Source organism: Mastigoproctus giganteus, chromosome 12 (genome assembly GCF_048544385.1).
Source record: "Mastigoproctus giganteus isolate SK-2022 chromosome 12, ASM4854438v1, whole genome shotgun sequence".
In the NCBI taxonomy this organism is placed as follows: Eukaryota; Metazoa; Arthropoda; class Arachnida; order Uropygi; family Thelyphonidae; genus Mastigoproctus; species Mastigoproctus giganteus.
The window spans coordinates 12,632,383-12,655,921 of NC_143586.1; the positions used below are offsets into that span (position 1 = coordinate 12,632,383).

The 23,539-nt window shown below is 39.3% G+C and overlaps 1 protein-coding gene across 1 annotated transcript; it reads left to right on the forward strand.

Annotated features, from left to right (window-relative positions):
* Positions 1-908: 908 nt before the first annotated feature.
* On the forward strand, positions 909-22,669 carry LOC150076704 (2-Hydroxyacid oxidase 1-like). Its single transcript, XM_090386618.1, has 11 exons — positions 909-990; positions 2,221-2,308; positions 2,525-2,553; positions 9,267-9,407; positions 12,424-12,575; positions 12,652-12,907; positions 13,199-13,359; positions 21,239-21,330; positions 21,471-21,632; positions 22,431-22,500; positions 22,587-22,669. The coding sequence occupies exons 2-11, from the start codon at positions 2,243-2,245 to the stop codon at positions 22,667-22,669; spliced, it is 1,212 nt and encodes a 403-aa protein (XP_090242744.1). The 5' UTR covers positions 909-990; positions 2,221-2,242.
* The last annotated feature ends 870 nt before the right edge of the window (positions 22,670-23,539 follow it).

The window sequence follows — 23,539 nt, forward strand, 5'->3', positions numbered from 1 at the left end:
CTAAGAGGTGATGCAATTTATGTGGCCGCCACTGTATATATCACCTTTCCAAAAGAATTCGAACATCCCTTTTAGATGTAGTTGGAGAATATTTCCACACGTTAATTTGTTGGTTAAAATTGATGTTTTTCACAAAGGGAGTGTACATTCTGGTGCTCAAAAACCAGAATTATATAAATCAGAAGCCAATATTTAATTCAATATTGAATATTCAGTATTCAGTTATTTTTTTTAAATTACGAGAGGGTATCATTTTAAAATAAACAAATCATAAAGTTTGATAATCAGAAGAGAATCGTGCAATACCATCACAGATTGATAGAGAGGTACATCATTATAGGTGGTAATAAATCAATATGCTACAGAATTTCGAGATAATAATTATTATGTAATGATGTTGGGAAACGAACAGCTTCTTTTGTAGTTTTGCAATAGGAATTGCTTGCTGTATTTTAGTGTTATGGGGACAGGTATGACCAATAGGGAAAATGAACTTATACATATGCAACTTCACCATTTGGGGATATTGTACATAAATACACAATGCATTGCAACATTCCATATATATTTCCAGCGATATATTCTGGTTAGAAATTAGAAATTACCAAACCCGACAGTAAATTTTTGATTGGAACAAACAAGGTAATGGAAACAAGCGGACCATGTTGCAATCCAGGTCATGGACTAACTAACTATAAACATATCGGAAATGCAATGTTTTAATGAAGTGAATATTATTTTACTTTCAGTTGTAAACTCGAGTTGAATATATCATAATTTTCTGTTCGATTCTGGCTCCATTTCAGGTAATCTCATCCTCTTCTCCTGCCCTTATTGGGGTTCTAATTGCCCTCCCTTTAAGTGATACGGGCAACTTTCTGTAGAAAGTTGGACTACGCTCTTTATTTGCGGGTACAGGGAGTGGTACCAGCACCAGAGGGTGAACGAACGACCGAGCACCCTTGCTACTGTACTTTTACAGATATTCAGGTAAGTAGCAGCAGATGTATACTTGCTCCATTTTTTTTTTTTTTTTAAAGAATAGGGGCTCTTATAGTTGCTTAAGTTTTAGGTAATTTATTAATTATTTATATTCGTGTGATTATTTCGTCTTTTAATTTTTCAAAAGGTTTTTGTGGAATTATGCATAGTATATTCAAGTGAATATAAATATCTCAAGCTTCCTACCCTAGTTGGTAACTTCTGGATTTCTGTTCCTCTGGCGCAGGAACTTAGATTTAGAAGAATTAAACCTCAGTTAACATTTTTCGAACCATTACATAAATGGTACAAACTATTTTTAAACATACCTGGACTGGTTCTAGTCATTAATCACCTTCTCAATCATCAAAATCACCAGCAAAGTTTGATAATTTTTCTTCATCAGTAAGTGAATTCTCCAGAACCGATCTGAGGGATTCCACTTACTACACTGTAGTCCGAACATTGGCCTCCTCTACTATTTAAAAAAAAAAACAAAAACAAAAACTATTATATTAAGGTCACCTGGAAATAACTTTCAACTGTCCATGTGTATTGTGTCCATTACGTAATGGTGACGATACCAGTGTACTACCAGCACAAACTTCTCCTAATCTTAAACTAGGCTCTGACTCAACTAAGAATCTTCTCTGTAATTTCAATTTTATAAATGTTATACAAAGCCTTTTTATAAATTTGGGTCCCTCCAATGAAAAGAGGAACTTTTATGGGCTTTTTTCACAACATGGCCCATTTAGTTGGTCTCGGGCGAGCGTTAGATGGTTTTTATTCTTGAAAATTTGCCCTTTTATCCAGCAAGCAGACAAGTTGACCACTGAATACACACAATTCATAGACACAATATACCGACATCTCATTGCAATTTTTATAGTATCGTGCAAGTATTCCTTAGCTTGATCTAATTTGCTAATTTGTGGTAAAGAAAATTGCTTTTTCTTACCATCAATTTAAAGTTAAATATTTTACGGTATATAAGGTACCTGGGTAGTAAAACAGAAAGGACCATCATGAGCCTAAGCTAATATGATGATTTTTTAGAATCTGTTGCCTTCAGAATTAAATTATCTTCCCGATATCCTTTCTGATTTACTTTGCGCATTTAAGAATAGCAGTTTTTTTTGTATTCAGAATATTCAAATTTCATTCACCATCTTTCCAATAAATATTCAATATAACGTCTTTGCAATTTCATTTTAAATTGACGATTTGCTTTAACAGGGTTTCCATCCAAGCTGCAATCATGCAAATATATTTCTCAGTGGTGCTCATTGGGATGTCAGCTGTTTTGGCTTTAGCACAGGATGGGGTAAGTTGAATGTTCTCAGTCAAAATCTAAAGAAATTTTTCCATGAACAGATCTATTCCGTGGTATTTCCTTTAAATTGAAAATCACATAATGAATCTCTCAAAAAATAAACAAACAAAATTATACCATTCTTACTGGAACAGAGGCAAATTATAAATTATTTGATAAATGATGCTAATGTTAATAAACTCTCAGAATATTTTTTTTACATTCTAGGGAGAGGGCCGGGCAGAAGAAGTTGTGAAGTAAGTACCCATGATCAACAAATTTGTTCTTTAGAATACTGTGTACGATAAATCATGACATTAATAAACGCATTTGTTATAATTATAATAATAAAGTGGCATGATCTTTTTGCAGAAAAATCATACCACTTTTATTGGAATAAAGGCAAATTATTAAAATAATGTTAATTAATGATGGGCGGATAAAAAGAGGTTATGAAGGGAGGGAATTCATCAGCCATTTTCAATCCACTACACGATGAAGGCCTCTCCAGAAAAGGAGGAATTAGTTTTGTCAATCCTTTTAAATGTGTTATTTGCATTGTAATGATGCATAGTTTGTGAGTTTGGGGGAAGGAGTTCTCCAAAATACTCTGTCAGATATTACTGTGTTCAGAAGCAACTATTACCAGATGATAAAAAGCATCAGTGGATTGGGTTTTTTTATTGCAAAAGGTTAATGCTTTAAATGATTATGCTAAAATGCTTCCAATTGAATACAAAGAAGAGACAAACGAATCGGATCGAACCCTTGAGCACTGTGGGTGAGAAAGTCTTAGACAACATGATGTTGCTGATGGATTGAACAGTTACTTCTCATCGGTCTTTACTGATGAAAGATCCTTTATGCTGAAGATAGGCTGCATGAGTGATGCTGGGCCATATGAAACTAGCGATTTTGAAATTGCAGATAACTATTTATTGGAAAAGCTTTCGAGCCGAAAAGCAAGTAAGGCTCATGGAGTTGATGGCATATACCCTGTAATTTTTGAGGAAGGCACCCAGAGAGGTGTATTGAACCATTGAGGTGAATTATGAGGGCACCTTTGGACTGAAGAACTTCCAGAGTATCGCCAATATATAAAGGCGATCCCAAGAGTGAAGTCTCTGACTACAGACTAGTTAGCTTGACTTCAGGGGTAGGTAAAATCTTAGAAATAATGATCAAGAACTTGATTAAGAAATGTCATTCTGAAGAACACAAAACATTGATTTTTGACGAAAACCGTGCTTAATTAACCTGGTAAGTTGTTTTTACAGTTATTCATGAGCGATGTAGGGAACAACTTGAATATAGTTTATTTGGATTTTAGCAAGGAATTTGACTTAGTCCCTTTGAACGGTTACTGTATAAGCTGGAATATATTGGGATTACTGGAAAGATTCTATGATTGGTGGCTGCAAGGCAGAAGGCAGAGAGTTGTGATTAATGGCTATTCTTCAGATTGGTGTAACATCAGAAGTGGGGTCCCTCAAGGATCGGTTCTTGGACCACTGTTGTTTCTGATTTTCATTAACGCCATTGTCGAAGGGATAGTGTGATGTCGAAGGGAGAGTCGTTAATGATTAGTGCCAAGCAGCGCTCATTCAGGATGACTTGAACAAGCTTCAAGAATGATCAGAAAATGGCAGATGTTTCAATGCAGCAAAATACGAGGTCTTAAAATGCGATTTAGCAAGTGTAAGACCTCGAATTTTGCTGCATTGAAACATATCTGCCACTTTCTGATCATTCTTGAAGCTTGTTCAAGCCATCCTGAATAAGCTCTGCTTGGCATTAATCTCAAACAGCAGTACCGAACGGCAAGAAATGAATACACAGCCCTGATTAAAAGGAAGAAGCGCTCCTGGGAGCACCTAATCTCTACAGTTGGAAATTCTGCTCCATGGGGAGTGGTCTACAGAGTGATCATGAACAAACTCCCCAGGGGAGAAGTCATCCCAGCCACCAAGACGCCACAAGGCACGTATACAAAGACATGGTCCGAATCTATAAATAACATCCTTGACACCATGTTTCTCCAACACACGCCACTAAACACCCCCAGAGCAAATACTACATACCATACACTACGGTCCAAGTGGAAGACCGCTTCACCAAAGGAAGAACTGGACACCGCTGCGGCAAAAAAAAAAAAAAAAAAAAAACAAAACAAGAAATCTCCAGGAGAAGATATGCTGGAACCCGAGATCGTAAAGAAGGCTGTTGAAACCATCCCCAATGAGATCTTAAACCCCTTCAACCATTGCCTATGAGCAGGCCATTTCCCAGCAGTATGGAGATCTGCAAAATTAAGGCTTACTCTCAAGAATCCGACAAAGCTCCAAGACCTTCCGGAGTCATGCTGGAGCCATCGCTCTTCTATCCATACTAAGCAAACTCCTAGAACATCTTCTAAGCAATAGAATAGAAATCCATTACTATTCTAGGCTGGCCTTCACTTTGAAAACCAATACGGCTTTAGAAGGGAATGCTCCACGGTGGACGCCTTAGAGAATATCGTCAAAGCAGCTACCACTGCCAATCATAAATGCTTCCTTCTCATTTCAGTAGATTTTTCCGGGGCGTTTGACTCCCTCTGGTGGCCAAGCGTCCTCGGCAGACTCCGGAAAGCAAAACTACCAGCTAATTTGTACAATGTATAAAAAATTATCTAGCAAACAGAACAGTAACAGCGAGTGCTCCGTACTATTCGGTCACACGACCAGTCTATAGAGGATGCCCACAAGGCTCAGTATTTGGACCACTTCTCTGGAACGTGGTGCCCGACAGCTTTCTAAACCTCGACCTTGGTCACAGGTCTACGCGGATGACCTGATCCTGATGCTGGCGGCAGATTCAAGAGCTCAACTAGAGATCTCTGCAAACCGTGCTATAAATATCATACAAGACTGGGCCACCCAAAACCACTTAAAGATATCCCCAACAAAAACCTGCTCCATCCTACTTAAAGGTTCTCTCAATATCAGAAGGGCTCCCCAGATAAAGATTCAGGAAACAACAATTAAGCTTTCCACCGAACTTAAATATCTTGATATTCTGCTGGGTAAAAATCTGTCATTCACACCCCATCTTACTTACCTCCAAAGCAAAATCAAAAAATATTCCGCACTAATAGCTAGAGTTACTCGCCGCGACTGGGGGCTTAAGAAGAGGACTCTAGCCCTCTTCTATAAGGCAGTCTTCTCACCAGCAATAACATACGCATCAGGAGTCTGGTTCCACAAGGCTTGTTTGTTTGGGTTTTTTTAGGGGCATTAGCAACTAAGGCCATATTGCTCCGGGATATGCGGTGGTCATTCCCTGACCTTTCCACATCCTCCGTATTTGATGGTGACGGGCTCGAACCCCGGTCTAATCAAGAAGCGTGTGCTACGCACTGCTGCTCCTTCCCACCTGGCTACGGAGGCGGCTTCCACAAGGCGGTCACAGCAGTAAACAAAAGGAAGCTAGAGACCATTCAATGTTCAATCCTGCAGACAATCTTGAGGGCCTGCTGTACTGTAAGCACCCACGATCTCCAGGTCCTCTTGGGCGCTCTCCCCCTGGACCTGGAGATCGTCCGCTGTGGGTTGCTTTATCAACTATCCAAAGGCAGTGCAATCACTGCCTGGACTACACAACTGATCCGGCGAACGATCGTAAACTCGAGAAAAAACGCCTTCTCACCCACCTACAGCAGGCCTGGCAAACCCTCTGGACGACTTAGACAAAAGGAGAAGTCACCCGAAGATTCATACCGGATAATTAACTAGTGTTTCCCAAAAGCCCAAACTGGTTTTCACCCGGACTGCTGACATCTTACCTACTCTTGGGACACGGCGCAATAAGAGCAAAACTCTCCAGTTTCGGTTTGAGTGACACAACTCTCTCCCACTGTGGATAGCCAGAGACGTGGGAGTACCTCATGCACCACTGCCAACTATACAAATACCTCCGCTGCCTCTTAATAACCAGAATACGTTTCTCGCCAATAAACCAAGAACAATATCTCTTGGAGAGCGAAGACAATTATAAAGCCTTAACTCAGTTTGAACAGAATATTTTTACTAGAAGAAAGACATGCCCACAAGACAGGTATTTTCCTACAAACCAACCAATCGTCATCCAGAATAAAGATCCTTAGATGCCTTAACCAAACAAAAACCTAACAGCTACAATCTGAAGAACAACTAATCATTAACTTAACCTGGATCTGACCACTGGCTTAAACTGGAGTCATTATCTGGACTTGACCAACTAACACGGACGGGACAACATGTCTCAGGAATGGCATAGGAAGACCCGACAAAGACATTGTGCAGTTTGCTGCCGAAACGTCATTAGGCGATCTGAACCGGGTACCCTCACCCGGTTCACTTTCATTCCCTTCCCTTGGCAGGGGATGATTACTCTGTACCCTCTCCCTAACACCCCCTATCGTCACCTGGTGAGGCAGGGGCATGCCCTTCCAACTTTTGGGGTTATCTTCACTATTGATCCCTTTTTTCTGTCTTTCACCCCCCCCCCCACCCCAGTCTTCGGTCTCCCTTCCTTCTCTAGCTATCTTGCGACAAGCCTTTGACCCTTGTCAAAACTACACAAGCCCCACATTAAAAAAAAAAAAAAAAAAAATTTAACTCTACCCTGCATAACTTATATCTCTTTCGGCCTGACCCAAATTCTAGCGTTTCTCCCCCATCCCATTTTTTTTTTTTTTTTTAGGTCCTAGCCACTGAAATCTCAGGAAATTAGGTGGCAGGACCTGCCAGAGTAAATATCTAAATTACTGGGTACCTGTTCTGCCTCCACGAAGTATAGTGTGGGCAACAGTGCGTCACATTAAGGACCCAACGGCTAAAAGACCAGATGAACAACGGTACAAAACATTACACACCACAATATACACACAATTTTAAACCTCTGGCCTCTACAGTTTTCTGTATCACACCACAATGTATACTACGCGGAGATGGGGGGAACCCCTGGTGACGTTAGACCCCAAACACTATAAACTGTACTTTTTTTTTTTTTGTGTAAACCCCGAATACGAGAGGTATTAGAACCTATTGTACTTAGTACCGTGTTTGGGTTCAAGGGTTGGGAAGACGAAAGAAGATATTTGTTCACATTGGACTTGAACTTCTGTAAATTGTAATTTTCAGGAAATATGAATGAAGGAAGGTTGTTCCAGAAAACGGCAGTTGAATGAATAAACGAGGAAGATGAAAAGTTGGTTCTGTGAGTTTGAAGTTGAACAGTAAATGGATGTTGGCTGGTGGTGGCACGTGTTCGGACTGTTTTGAAAGAGAGAGCAGGAATTATAGAAGCCAATTCAGAAGAACAGTGCCCATGGAAGTATCTGTAGAAGAGGCATGCAGCAGAAACAGTACGTCTATGAGACAGACAGAGAGTGGAGAGACTCAGTTAGAGATGAATCATTAATTAACCTAACTGCCCTCTTCTGAATGGAATCAAGCAGCCTGAAAGAGGTTTTGGGGACATCACCCCAGATGTGGGAACAATATTCCATGGTAGAGCGGATTTGCGATTTGTACAGAGTGAACAGCTGTTTGGAAGAAAAGTAACGCCGAGAGCGAAAGAGAAAACCAAGTTTTTTAGATGCAGAGGAAGCAATATTTGTAATGTGCTTGTGCCAAGAGAGATTAGAAGTCAGGGTAATCCCCAAAAGAGATATATCATTTTGGCTAGAAATTAACTAAGTTGTCTTTGCCCCAGTGGAGAATTACCTGAAGATCGGCATTTAGGGAATTGGTAGCTGATATTCGAGAAGTCGAAGCTGATTGAGCAGAGCAGGATTTCTCAAACTGGAAAGTGGGATGCAATGTGCTATCATCAGCGAAACTATGGATAGGATTTTCCAGTCAATGGAAGAAGGTCATTGATATACAAGAAGAAAAGAGTGGGAGAAAGAACTGAACCTTGGGGGTCACCGGCATTAGTGGAGAAGTTAGAAGACAAAGAGCCATCTACCATCACCCTCAGTGAGCGATCAGAGAGAAAACTGGATAACCAATTACAAAAAACAGTTGGCAAAAAATGTTTGGAAGGTTGTTTAGAAGACCTTTATGCCAAGCACGATCGAAAGCCTTTGAGACGTCAAGAGAAACTGTGTTTCACCATTGAATTAGTCCATAAATGGGTAACATAAGCCAGAATATCACCAGTGGATCGACACTGACATGAATCCATACTGGCGATCGTTCATCAGACAGAAGGTACTTACTAAATAGCAACCCACAAATAAATTATACACTTAGTGGAGTCGAATTAAAAACAGGAGAGATTAAGTTTTTTTTTTTTTTTTTTGCTGTGTAAACAGGCAGCTAGGAAAGCCAAAGGTGTTTTATCGAACAATATCTGCAGAGATAGAAGGCCATAATCCCACTGTATAAGGCAATTGTAAGACTACATTTGAAACACTGTGGAGACCTCCTATGAAAAAAAGACATTGAGTTCCTTGAAAGGGTCCAATGACGGACCCTCTGGTGAAATCGATAAATGTGGCGACCATACGAGGAAAGACTTCTATTATGTGGGCTACAGAGTTTCGCAACAAGGCACCTTAGAAGGGACCTGACTGAGATTTATAAGGCTCAGAGAAGGGTTAGTAAAAGGAATGAAGACGGAATTTTCACTGGTGTAAAGAATTCCAGAACTGGGCCATAAATTTAAATTACTGCGGAAGAGGTTTAGACTAGATTGAACGAATTTTCTTTTAGCCAGCGAGTCATTGATTTCTGAACAAGTTACCTTCTCAGGTAGTTGAAGCTGACGGTTTGAAGAAATTGGATGGTCAACTGGATGGTTACCTGCTTGAGGAGGGAAGTGCATGATTTATATTTTCTATCTACTTTCTTTTTGGCCATTGCAGCATAAGCCTGTGGCTTCCTTGCACTGAATACTAAATTCCCATTCACACTTGTCTTTATTTTTCTTTCTTTCCTATCAGACCCTCCTCCAGCGAGATGGTGGTTGTGGATGACTTCGAGAGATACGCGACGGCTGCCCTTCCAAAAATGTACAGCGATTACCTGAACGACGGTGCGGACGGAAATTTTACTGTGAGGGAAAACGTTAGGGCTTATAAAAGGTAACCAATAAATTTTGAAAATTTGTATTTTGTACAATTAAGACATAACTGTCACTTATCTCCATCCCTGTAGCCTATCTAAGTCGACCTACTCATTTTCAAAATTTTCCAGCACACCCTGCATTCTTTTATCAATCACGTTTAATAAAATCAGAAATTGGAGCGATCCCTAAGGAGATCCCTAAGGGACAAATATTCTAACACTAACGTAATCTGAAGAGTAACCATTAATCACAATCCTTAGCTTCTTACCTCGCCTTTCTAATCAAGAATATTGTCCGAATTAAGAATAATTAATTCATAATTCTCTTTTTGAATTGGATAAAGATTTTAGGGAATGTTAGGGAAGTGGAACTCCTGCTAAAGGAAGGAAGGAATGGCAAATCACCTGGACCTGGAGGAGTTTACATGGAACTTCTGAAATATGGAGGAAGAGCAGTGGCTGTTCTGATACAAAAACTGTTAAATAGTATACTGAGAGGAGAAGAAATACCGAAAGAAATGATAACAGGATATATTACATCAATTTATAAGAAGGGCGATCGGAAAAGCTGTTCAAATTACAGAGGAATATCCGTCCTGAACCCGCTGTTAAAGATCCTTGGAAAATGGATCAGGAACCATTTAGAAGCCCGGATTGAGGTATCAGAAGAACAAAGTGGTTTTTCAGCTGGGAGGTCATGTACAGTTCATATCTCAACAGTAAGACAGATCCTTGAAAAATGCCAATCAAAAGGAAAAAAAAATCTTTATGATTTTCATTGACCTTGAAAAATCATATGACAGTGTTCCAAGAAAACTCTTATGGGAAGCACTGAAAGAGGCAAATATTGATGTACAACTGATTAACATTATTAAGGCAATTTACAGGAATAATAGATGCAGAATTAAAGTGGGATCAGCTTTGTCACCTGAATTCCACACTTCAAAAGGCTTATTACAAGATTGTTGCATGTCACCAATACTTTTCAAAATTTATATCGGCATCTGCCTAAGATCCTGGTCAAAAAAATGTAATAAAGTGGAATTGCCGATTAATAAGAACACCTATATTCACAATTTACTTTTTGCAGATGATCAGGTGGTGACAGCACAAGACTTAGATGCAAAGTATGCATGACATCAATTGTTTGAGGAATATAAACAATGGGGTCTAAAAATCAATTTTAGCAAGACTGAAATGTTGTCTTCAGGGCCAGGACATGTTCTAAATGTTGCAGGTTTTAAAATCAAACAAGTCGATAAATTCAGATATTTGGGATCAATCTTACAAAGTGATGAATCATCCCAAGCAGAGATCAATAAGAGAATTACAGACGGCAGAAAGGCTATTGGCATGTTAAACTCTGTTCTGTGGAGCAAAAATATCCTAAATAAAACAATTGTACAAAGTCTTCTATTGTATGGAGCGGAAACCTGGACATTGAAGAGGCGAGCGGAAAACAAATTGCTCTCCACAGAAATGGATTTTTGGAGACGCTCAGCAGGAACTTCTAGAAGAGACAGAAAACGGATTGAAGACATAAGGGAAAAAATGGAAGTGAAAAAGACTATTATTGACACCATCAAAGAAAAGCGTCTAACATGGTATGGACATGTAAAACGGATGCAAGAAAACAGATATCCAAAGGCTATCCTGGAAGAAGGAGAAGAGGAAGACCTAGGAGGACATGGATGGATGAAGTACGGGAGTGCATGACAGCCCGAGGCTTAACCGACGAAGACACCTTGAACCGCACTTTATGGCGGGAAAAAAATCCAAATAAGAAATAACTTGTAGGCTGAGGAAACCCATTGTAAATGGAAACACTCCTCTTGATGATGATGATAAAGATTTTTAGTTCCCTCACCTGAGGGAAGCGTGGTATTTTCTCTCATAATCGACGGGACTCGAACTCAAGTCTTTTCCTCACCCGTTAAGTGGAGAACGATGATCCTACTAACTGTGCTATGAGAGCACTTCGGCCCTCGTACGTAGCACAACTGGAGTTGGAGTCGCTCTGAGGGACTCTCCAAGAGCACAAGTCTCAAATTGAAGGTGTCGAAATCTTGTCAACGATCATTTTAGCAGTCGTGGTAAGGCGTTTCATCGTAATCAGCGTGGGGAGCGGGTGAATTTGTATCAAACTGGCCATTTCAGTTGTTCTTAGCTGTGAAGAAAGTTTATGTTTGTTTATGGCTCATTTTAAGAGCCAAAACTCAGCACAAAAAATGGTCTAATTGTGCTATGGGCAGCGGATATCTATGTAGCATATAAAGATGGAGAATACACTGCAGTTTTATATATTTTCTGGTAGTTATGATTTCATTAATGTAATGTAAATGCTGTTTGGCAATCCATCGTAGTCGAGCTGCCAGGATGGGCAGCTTAACCAAGTGGCTCCTGAAGCAGAGCATAGAGTCAAAGACAACCCAGAGATCAGTGTGCTTATTGACGATGGGGATAGAAGAAATACAGTGTTGGCTGAATATAAGAGGGCGTTTTCTTTAAGGAGAATATCATAAATTCAGACTTTTCTGGGTTTATTTTTAATCCGAACTGGTTGAGGTAGTTTGCAAATTCTAGGAGTGTATTGTTAATTGATGCTGTTATCACATGAAGGTCATCGTGAGGAGAAATCAGCTTGAAGGACTTCATATCATCTGCATAACATAAAGTATCATGCCTGGACGCAACAAATGGGGAGATAAATGCTGTAAACAAGAGCCCAGATAACACACCACCCTGTGGCACGCCTGAAGAGATACATCGCTTGTATTTGCCCATGGACAGTAAGCCGGATTATTCAAATTTGAAGGAGTGACGTGAGGAACTATACAGTCTCTCCCTTGTCTTTTAACATGATAATATTGTTTCGATTTACTTTTTTCATGCAAGTTAAAAATCGGATGATTTTATTTACAGAATAATTAATAGAATTATTAATATCTTATAATCCAACCCATTTTTCAACGGAAGAGACAGATGGAGATTGTATTTCCGTATATTTGTATATTAGATTTTTTTTTTGTTTAGGTACCGAATTCGACCTAGACTGCTTCATAACGTGGCTAACTTGGACACATCAGTTTCGATGCTGGGGCAGAAGATACCATTTCCCGTCTGTGTGGATCCAACAGCATTCCACCAGTTGTTCCATCCAGAAGGTGAATTAGGAACAGCGAGAGGTAATTATCAGTCCGAAATTTGCGAAAAATCGCTAAATGGCAAGGATATTACTCTAGTAAATATTTTTATTTTCAGGTGCTGCAAGTGCCGGGATCATCATGATATTGAGCAGCTTTTCCTCCACTTCTATTGAAGATGTGGCCAAAGCGACCCCAAATGCTATCCACTGGATGATGGTGTATCCTTTGAAAAATCGGGAGGCAAACAGGCTTATTGTCGCCGAGGCAGTCAGGAACGGCTTCAAGGCAATCGTCTTGACGTCAGACTCCCCAGTATCTGGCAACAAGGTCAACATCATAAAGAACAATTTCACTCTTCCAAACACTATCAGGTAAGAAAATCACCAAGTGAACAAGTGCAAGTAGAACATTTTAAATCATATAGTTTTCGCCGAAAACTTGGATTCAATGTTATTTGACCCATACGACAATTTATAAAACTTGATTTCTGATTTAATTATAATACTTCCAAATCATCTGATCTGAAAGCAATCTTCAAAAAGATCTGAAAAATTTTAATGCCGTTGTAATTATATCAAATCAGTCGATTCAAATTAATGCAATAAAAGGTTTTTATGCAATTGGATGGTTTTAAAACAGTATTCTTGTTTCTTGTTCCATAGAATGCCTATTTGTGCTACAGCATTTGGGATGCCCAATGCAACAGCCGAACAAGTCTCCCAACAACTGCAGGACTCATTCGACCCTTCGGCAACATGGGGAACTGTCCGGTGGTTGAAATCCATCACCTCTCTGCCAATTGTGGTAAAAGGTGTTCTCACAGGTGAGTTGAGTTATCATTATTGCTCTTATATTATTTCTCCCTGATTGGGGGCTCCGCCTCGTGACGGGTATTGCTACCAAGTACACAGAGTGGTTGTTGTTATGTCAGGTGTCATTGTTGGTCGAGGAAGTCTCTAACTATCCTACAGGTGTTCAGGATTGCAACTTTTAGGTGTTCTCTGAGAGACCTATTGCTGCTAGGCTCTTATGTAGGGTCTTTAGCACCGTACCGGTGGTTGAGACGATGATCGAGGTGGTCGTTACTATGTCACATCTCATCTGCATATGTCACATCTCTTTGATCTCCTTTCTTAGGTTCGTGTACTTCCTGATTTTTTCCTCATCGGTTTTCTGGAAGTTGCTAGTGTTGGGCTCTGCTATGACAATCAGATAGGTATACCCTTTTCCGTCTTGTCGACAAGGGTTATGTCCGATCTGTTGTGCGGGATTGTCTTGTCCGTTATTATGGCGCGGTCCAGGACAGCTTGCGGGTTGGGGTCTGTAGTATGGCCTGGGGTTCGTACTTGTAATATGGTACACTTTTTTTTGGTATGTCCTTGCTAGCTTCTGATGTACTATCCTGGCTACCTAGTCGTGTCTATGAGTGTACTCAGTCTGGGTGACCACCTTGCATCCCGCAGTGACGTGCTGGATCGTCTCTGAGACCAGATGGCATCATCGAAATGTGTCATCTGACACTCCGAGCTCCTTAGCAATATATTTTCTATAGTTCCTGGTGTTGATTACCTGGCCTTGGATGGCGAGCATGAATCCTTCAGCGTCGGGGAAGAGCGTCCGACTCGTAAGCCATTCATTGGAAGCAGTTTTATCTATGTGGTCTTGATGGAGGTCAATTTAGTCTCTGTCATGAAATGTCTTCTTTGCCCATCATTCTAGCTTGATGTAACGTGGCCCTGACAATGCCTCCTGCTTACAGACTGCTCCAATTACTATCTGGCAGAGAGAGGAAGCAGGATTATACGCCAGATGATCCGGAAGACTCCTGGACTATCTAGGGGCTGTCGTTCGAACACCATTTTAGAACTGTTGGTTGTTGAAAATATAAGGAAAATTGGATCTCGCCATGATGTCCATCATAAAGTCGTCTAGGTTGCTGCTGACATGGGAAAGAAATTAATTCCTAAAGATGAAAATTTAACTTATAAATAATGAAAGGGGAGCATTTATTTTCTTGTACCGTCGCACATACAATAATCGCCTTCCTCCAAACTCAGATGGAGAAGTCCCCAGTTTAAATTCTGTCAATGATGGGAGGAATTTTATGTACTTTTATTTTTTTGTAAGTGGCTAAGTTAGCCGTTCTTACGCGAAGGTTGGATGTTTCTTTCTTTCGGAAACTCAGATTTTATTCCAGAAAACAAGCAAATTGACCACGAACACACGAATACAAACACAATTCGCTGTTGTATCATAGCCTTAGTTCCTTTGTCACATAATAGATGCACGTATGCACCCACACACACACAACTATATTTTCTTTAAATTGCACATTGAAAATAGCATTAAATGCTGATTGATTAAGTTAAACGTTGATTATATTGCTCTTGAAGTGTACTGATTATTTTTAAAAAGAAAAGTGTTGACTGGATCATCCCCTTCGTCTTCTCCAAGTCTTGGACCTTTGGTAAATAGATCTACGGTTTCCGTAGCTACTTCTTGAACTGTCAACCAGTACTTAATGGGCATGTCATCTGTTCCACAAATAAATTATTTGTTTCTTGGATTCTTCTAAAGCTACTACTTATGAAATCTCCACCCTCATCACTGTTATTGTAATTATAAAACAAACTTAAGTGAGAGTGTACGTACCTCGTTGGGACACTTGATGGCTCTTCTTTTTTCCCACGACCGGTTTTAATTTAGCCATACCTGGGCCGATTTAGGATAAGACGAAATGGATTGGACTTACCTGATTTGATTTCACTGGCTTGGACTTCCCTGATTTAATTTTACTAGTTTGGACTTCCCTGAATAAACCATCCGGTTGATGTGGACTTGACCCTTCCTTCAGGGATCGGATAATTTTATTTTATTTTTTGTTTCTCCCCTGCCATAAGGGGCCGGTATGAATTAGAGGACGTATCTTAAGTGAAATACTACTGAGGGCAGAGCCACTTTGGCCAGTAATTGAATAATCTCATAGCTCCAAATTGATTGGTGTTATCTCTTACTTGTTTCCAAATTGTCTTATACTCGTTTTGTAAGCTTCCATCTGGTCTCTGAGCCAACAATCCTCTAACCCGATACACTATTTGAGATTGCTCTGTACAATGATCTCTTTGATCATTCAAAAAGGAATGATCATTTTAGAATTTTGAGAATTTGAACGAGAATTTTGTACATATGAAGGAGGTGTGCAATATTTGGTAGCAGTTCAACTACTGTCTCTAATCCATGCAAATTTATCGATCACACTTGAATATGAAACATTGCAGTTTAAGAATAAATTGCAGTTTCAATTTCAAAAGGTTTTTCGCTGGAAAGTTTCATTTCGCCAACACTTTCCTAGCAGTATAATTCTCTGTTAATTAGACATCCTGTATTACTGACGTCCATGGTGTTTTTAATATTTTGGTTACCTCTTTCTTCCTAACCTTTAATCTGCAAAGAAAAGGCAGAACTATTTTTAAAAAAGATCACATTTACCACACAAGAATAATGTTCTTTTTCCTGCTTTTATTAAAATAAAAAAGTGGCACGTTTCATCTCATAACAAGAATTTCTTGAAGAGGACCTCAATCTGTGGAAATTTACCAACATACGGTGCGCATGTCAGCAAATTTCCACATCAACCCTCCACCCGCCCTATGAGCATCCTCTTCATGGATGGATAGGCCAAATCCCAACTACGCATGACATTGTGTAGAAGATAATCTCGTGTCCTACCATCCGCCTAACGATCATATTCGCTACAACAGTGTGCTGCTAGAATTGGGACTTAACACACCCATCGCTCATCCCTAAACAAATCTAAACCCTATTGGGGGTGGGTGTCTGATGTTAATAATCCTAACACTGCGGAATTCACAGCTAGAAAATCATAGCTGGTGAATTCTATTACTTCTAGTTTTAAATCTTACTTCCTAAAAATATTAAGATGAAATATTAAATTTATTTTATTTACTGAAGTTTAACTCTTCAAATTTTAATTAAAAAAAATAGTTTTTAATAAAAGAAATAGGCCTAACTATGTAAAATAATAATCGTAGAATATTTAAAGTTAGTTTGAAATGTGTGTGGGATCAAGGTGTGAAGTGAAATCTTACCTGGTCTAGAGAAGTGGAACCATCGGACAGATAGGGACATCAGGAATGACAGACAATGATCCGTTCCCTCCCACAACCCCACGGGTCAGATGAATGCCACACTGATGCCTCCATCTGCCACCCGGTTCCAGACTCAATTATTGTGCTCCTGCTTGTCCACTGGTCCACTGCATCTTCATGGACACTGAGGATCCAACGACGAAATATGCGGTATACGAAGAAAAACTCATTGCAATATTCGTAAACAATTTATTTCATTATTCGTTGGAAGCATTTCCAGCAGAAGAGCCACAGGCCAACCATGGTGCCATCAAGACATCACCCAATAGTTGATCAGCACCAGGTCTCCACTGATCACATTATTGTTGGTTTGGATTGCCCTTCCATTGTGACGCATCAATCACAATTGCTAATTTGAAAAAATGCTTGAACAATGAGAACGGAATTGCTCACAGATTTGGTTATTCCTGTTAGGCGTATATTTAACTGCAAAGCAATATATACGTTGAGGAATTTCATGATAAAACGTGAAATATTATTAGGAGAAAAGTGGCTTATGAGATACTTCATACTAACAAAAACAAAAAAAAAAAGTCACGAAATTTATTGCAAGCTCAGGATATTTCGTTTCTAGTTGATGATCAATGAACGAATCGTTAACCAACCGAATATGCAGATTCAGTTGGTTAACGAATTTAATTAATTTTTAAAATTATGGACGGATCCTGAAGCACAATTTTTTTCATGGAAACCCCTGGCTTGTAGCCGTGTTACCTCTGAGAAACCCTAATTGATCCACTGGCTTCATTTTGGAACTTCAGAAAAACACCGCTATAGCTATGAACTTAAAACTCTAAAGACTTTGGTAGTCAGAGAGCTAAAATCTATGAAATACTCTCCCATGGAGGGGACGAATGTTCCTGTTTGTTTATGGTACCATTCTTTAAAATGTTCTTCCTGAAAAATTAGCTTTTTCAGGAAGACTAAACCAAACTGAATCCTCAGACAGTTTCAAAACTCATTTAAATATTAGCATTCTAACTACCTGTTAACAAAAAATCTTGAACTTGAGGATAAATCTCGAGATTTTTTCGGTTACTACATTACAACCATTTTGGATAAGCAATATTGTAAGCCCAATGAGGATGAAAGCATTGCCTGCCCAAAATAGCATTCAACCTTGAGCGGAAAGATCTATTATGTGCATACAGATGAATTTTACGATAAATCAAGAAAGACTACTATATCTTGCCCATATGAATATTCGTCCACGTCCATGAATATTCGTCCACGAACAGGATTCTCATTGGGTTATGAGCATCTTGTTATCATAGGGTTATGTGAATCCTAGCTGCAGTTATGCAGCAGAGATGTCAGGAAAGCTAAGATGTCACCACCTATCTGATAGTGGTTCTCTAGTAGCTTTAGGAGAGATGGGACGTGCACGGTATGGAATTCAGATTCAATGTCTAGTGGCTGCTAGCGCTTCTCTATTCTCAAAGGCTGTGATGATTCTCTTAGTAGTTTCTAGAAGATTGGTCACAGTTGATCTGTGTGAAAGTGCATAGTGAATTTGTGTGGGGTTATTTGGTAGGATTTGCTTGGTGAGGATCGGCAGCAGTATTTTTTCTAGCAGCTTCAACAGGCAGGATGAGTTTGAGATCGACCTGTAGTGTTTCACCTGTGACTGAGTTCGAATTTTTGACCTTGGATTGACTATAGGTATTCGTTCCATTGGTCTGGCAAGCAGCGGTTTGAAAGTACTGAGTTAAAAATTTGTAATAGAGCTTGTAAGACGTAAGAACTTAGACTCTTAAGCATAAATTCTGGGATTCCATCAGGTGCAGTAGTAGCAGTTGCTGACAGTGAGTTTATGGCTGTATACAGCTGTTGTCTTGATATTAATATGGTGGTCAGTGGATCAAAGTTGGTGTCAGATGTTGGTAACCGGAGCTGATCATCTTGGTTGACAATGGTAAACCTGGTGATGTAATCAAGCCAGCTTTGGGGATCATGTTGTGGGGGAAACATGAAGGAGTATCCTTAAATGGAACTCTTCCAGTGCGTACACACTGAATTTGAGGTGAACTTTACGATTAAAATCTCTGTAACCAAAATGAGGATTGCCACAGCATAATCTCCTAGAAGAAAATACAGCGCCATCTAGATGCGATTCACTTCTAAAATCAAATTTTCCTGATTTTCATCTCCCGCTTACTTTGAGTTGTTTCCTTTCTTCTCCTTTAATCTGTTCTAAAAGCTTGTTTTCGTTTACTACCTTATTTATTCAACAGTCTAACTTCTAGAATCTTCATCGTCCTTAAAAAAAGGAAGAAAAGGTATCAGGGTGACAGCGAAAGACTAAAGTTTTCATGATTAATTGCATAGTTTTGACAAAATAATATAAGGAAGCGAAGTTCATGTAATATATCGATGACTCGATTGTTGATGATCCTTCTCAGGTAGCTGACAAACTGAATGAGTAAATTGCATCTGCATTCACACGTAAGGAATTCTGTTGGGAAGTGGAGGACGTCAGCTTTTTAAACTCTAAAAGGGAGCTAAATGATTTTGTAATAACTGAGAGCAAAATGGAGGGAAAATTGTTGAAGTTAAATGTAAGGAAGGTATCTGGGGTGGATGAAAGATATCTAGTTATATTAAAGGAGATGGCAAAGCAACTAAGCAAACCATTAGCCATAATTATGAGTGCATCCTTGGACTCAGAGGAGGTCCCCACGGACTGGAGATGTGCAAATGTATCCCCAGTTCACAAAGGGGGATCGAAGGGTGACACGAGTAATTACAGACCTGATAGTTTAACTTCTGTTCCGGGGAAAATAATGGAGTCACTGATTAAAGATGCATTGCAGGATCATCTAGACAGGACCGCAGTAATAATTCAGACACAGAATGGGTTTATTAAGGAGAAGTCTGACCAATTTGATTGGATACTCCCATGTGGTCACAAAGGAACTGGATGCAAAAAAATTTTGATTTCATATGTATACTTCTGGAGATATTTCTGGAAAGCTTCTTTTGGTACTGTTGCATATGGAAGACTACTGGTCAAATTGGACCAGTGTGGAATTAAGGGCAAGTTTCTACAGTGGATAAAAGGATGGTTGAGCGGTGGTTCAGTGTTGGGCCCAGTGTTGTTTTCTGTATTTATCAATGCTATTGATGAAGGTATACTAAGCTTAATGACAGTTTGCAAATAGTAGTAGTAGTAGTAGCATGTGATGCAAGAAAGCAAGTGTATGAGCTTATGCAGCATCAGCCAAAAAAAAAAAAAAAAAAAAAATAACACCATTCCCTCCAAATGCATGTCCCGTTCCTCCTTAAATTTATTCAACCTATCAACTTCCACAACGAAGATGGAAGTTTGTTCCAGCAATTAACCACCCGCTGGCTAAAGGCAAATTTCCGCACATCTATTCAACATCTGTCCTTTCTTAATTTGAATTTATGCCCCCTTAGGTTCGTAATCTGAACAAGTGGAAGGATCCCATCAGAATTCAGCGTGCTCAACCCATTCAAGGCCTTATATACCTCAATCAGATCACCGCGCAGGTGCCTAGTCTCCAGCCACTGCAATTTGCAGAACTTAAGCCTGAAAAATGATACGAAGGTTGGCAGGGTAGTTAATGACAGTATTCTACTACAACAGGATTTAAAAAAAGTTGGGCAGAGGGGCTGAGAGGTGGCAACTGAAGTTTAACATTGGCAAACCCAAAGTACTGCATATGGGTAGCAGTAACCCCAAAATGAAAAAGACCTGCGGGTAATTGTGCAGTCAGATATGAAGTTTTTTGAGCATTGTAGACAGGCTACCAGAGCAGCAGCTCATGGGCTCTTGTCAATGATATACAAGCGTTATGCTAGCATGGATAAGGAGGTGATTATCATCTTGTATAAGGCAGTCATTAAGCCACCTCTTACTGCATACTGGTCTGGAGGCCTCATTTGGGAAGGATGTAAAACTGTTGGAACCAGTACAGAGAAGGGCAACGAGATTATTGAATGGAAAAAGGGTTGCTCTTACGAAGAAAGGCTTAAATTATGCAAATTCGTGTCTGGAGACTAGGCACCTGCGAAGTGACCTTACTGAGGTGTTTAAGGTTTTGAACGGATTGAGTCAGCTTAATGCTGTGGGATTCTTCCTCTTGCTCAGAATGCGCACATCAGGGGGCACAAATTCCAATTGCAGAAGGTCAGTTACAGAATAGATGTGCAGAAGTTTGCCTTTAGCTAGTGGGTGGTTGATTACTGGAACAAACGTCCATCTGTCGTTGTTGAAGTTGATAGCTTAAATAAATTAAAGGACGAAATGAAAAACTTTTGGAGCCAAGGAATAGGTGAAATGGGAAATTTTTTTTTTCTTTTTTTTGGCTGATGCTGTATAAGATTGCTTTCTTGCATCATATGCCTCTGGTGCTAATGCTAATCATGATGTATTCATTGAATACATCATGAAAGGAAAGTCGAATTTTTCATCCGCAAACCTGGCGAATGTGGAACTTAATTTTTATAAAAAATAGAGATTATTTCTAACAACCTTTAGTAAAATAATGAATACAATTTTAATTACAGGACAAGACGCCCGACTTGCAGCGCTGAATGGAGCCCGAGCAATTTTGGTGTCAAACCATGGTGGAAGGCAACTGGATATGAATCCGGCCACCGTACGTATCACCTGAAATAATTTGTTTTTAAAAATTATAATCACTTTTATTTTGCATCGTCATTGGCATGAATAAGTTGTTGGATGAGAAATTTCCAATTTATTGTCCACTGATCTCAGTGATGTTCTGTTTTCCTACAGATCGAAGCCCTGGCTGAGGTCGTGATGGCCGTGAGGTTTCTACCAGTTGAGGTATACGTGGACGGAGGAATAAGAAGAGGAACCGATGTATTCAAAGCGCTGGCTATTGGGGCCAAAGCAGTATGTGTTGGTCGGCCCACGATTTGGGGACTTACTTATGATGTGAGTACAAAATTACTGTCCAATTCAAACTGTTACATCAATTAGGGAATTTGCACCCTTACTACATAGTTGATTTTTTTAGAAAAACCGAATACTTTGTCTATGTTTATAATTTGTCATCTTTATTGTAACTTCTCATATTGTGAAATCCTGCACGAGTTGCCCACCTTATACTTCAAATAAGTAAACGCTTCCCCATTAGAGAATATTGCTGTTACTTGTTTTCAGTTGATTACCACCACCATGATGTGATGGTACTCAACCTCGTTGCGAAGGATTTCACAAGGAGGTTGAGCTGTAATATGTTACAGAAATGATCGCAATGTACAAACTTCGGTTTGTCTAAAAAATTCAACTATCTAGTAATGATGCAAATGCATTAACTGATGTTATAATTTGAATTTTACATGGTTTGAGGCTTTCTTGCCCTAAAACTCCATCCTCAGTTTTCCTCTTGATCTTCCCATAATCAACATTCCCTCTTAGTTCGTTTATCATAGTTTTCCTCAACTTCTTCTCCCGATCTTACCCTCAACTTTCCTCGCTAAAACAAAGTCCAATCAAATTTCTTTTCCTCCACTACCATAAGTAAGCTCTCTTAGTGTAAATATGGGTCTAAGCTCTTTCAGTCTTTCTTGTGAGTTTCAGTTTTAAAACTAAACTTTAAACTAATCTCGCGATACTGCTAGAATGCACAATTACTTGGATGCTGGTTCCTACCACAGAGTCTCCTCCCTTTTAGCTCATATGATGTAAATAATTCCTATATTTCTTTTTGTTAAATCTCTTCTTTTGCAGGGAGCAGTCGGTGTCAAGAGGGTGCTGGATATTTTGAGGGAGGAATTCAACAGGACTATGATGTTGGCAGGTAAGAAAAAATTCCGTCTTACTTAGTTATTTTAGAGCATACATTCAGTTACTACTTATTGACAGCAGTTTCTTTTATTTATTTAGGGTCTCGCAATCTTCGAGATATTGCAAATTCTCAAGTTGTTAGACAGGAATACTACTCACGTCTCTGGAACCCCTTAATTTAATCCCTTTTAATTCTTATTCCAAGGGAATTTTCCGTCTACACCCATTGGATCGCATTTGAATATCAACTGTGCAAAAGGCTGGTCCAAGATGACTGCCAAACGGAAGACAGAACAGAAAGACTTCCTGATCAACCTGTAAATATGTTATTAAATGGACGGTTACAATATAGCAATATACAATATCTAAATAAATGCAGGCCAGCAATGCCTGCTTGCTGTGAAAATACCTAAGAACAAAACAGATTGTTTGGTACACTACATTGTATATTAATACCCATCCACTCAAAATAAATTTGTTATAATTAATAATACTTTTGTTGCGATCTGCACAGATTATTGAATTGCTGGTGGTAGTGTCCATCGTAAATCCATTTTAGCAAACTCCAAAAATTCAAAGCAGCTGATGTGATTGACATGTTGAAATGGTTGACAAAATTTAAACCAGTGAATACCTGATTGAAAGGTCAAAGGTGTAGAGAAGAAGTAGTATATGGGATCACCATAAAGATGATTTTACCAACATTATTCATTATCTTATGGTTTGCAGTGCACTTTATTATTTTAAATTTTACAAAACCTTAACAAAATTGTACAAAACAAAATTGTACAAAACGTTAACAAAATTGTACAAAACCTTAACAAAATTGTACAAATAGATTTTCTAAAGATGCTCAGTTGGAAGCAGACTTAGGAGGTAAATAATAATAAGTAATGACCATCCCAATCACCGTATCAACCACCGGCATGGATCCAAAGAGCCTCCATTTAATCCTAATAGCAAAAACCTCGCAGAAACACTTGGAACTCCAGACAGCCACGATCCTGAATACCTGTACGATAGTCAGAGTGTTCCTCGACCAACAGTAATAA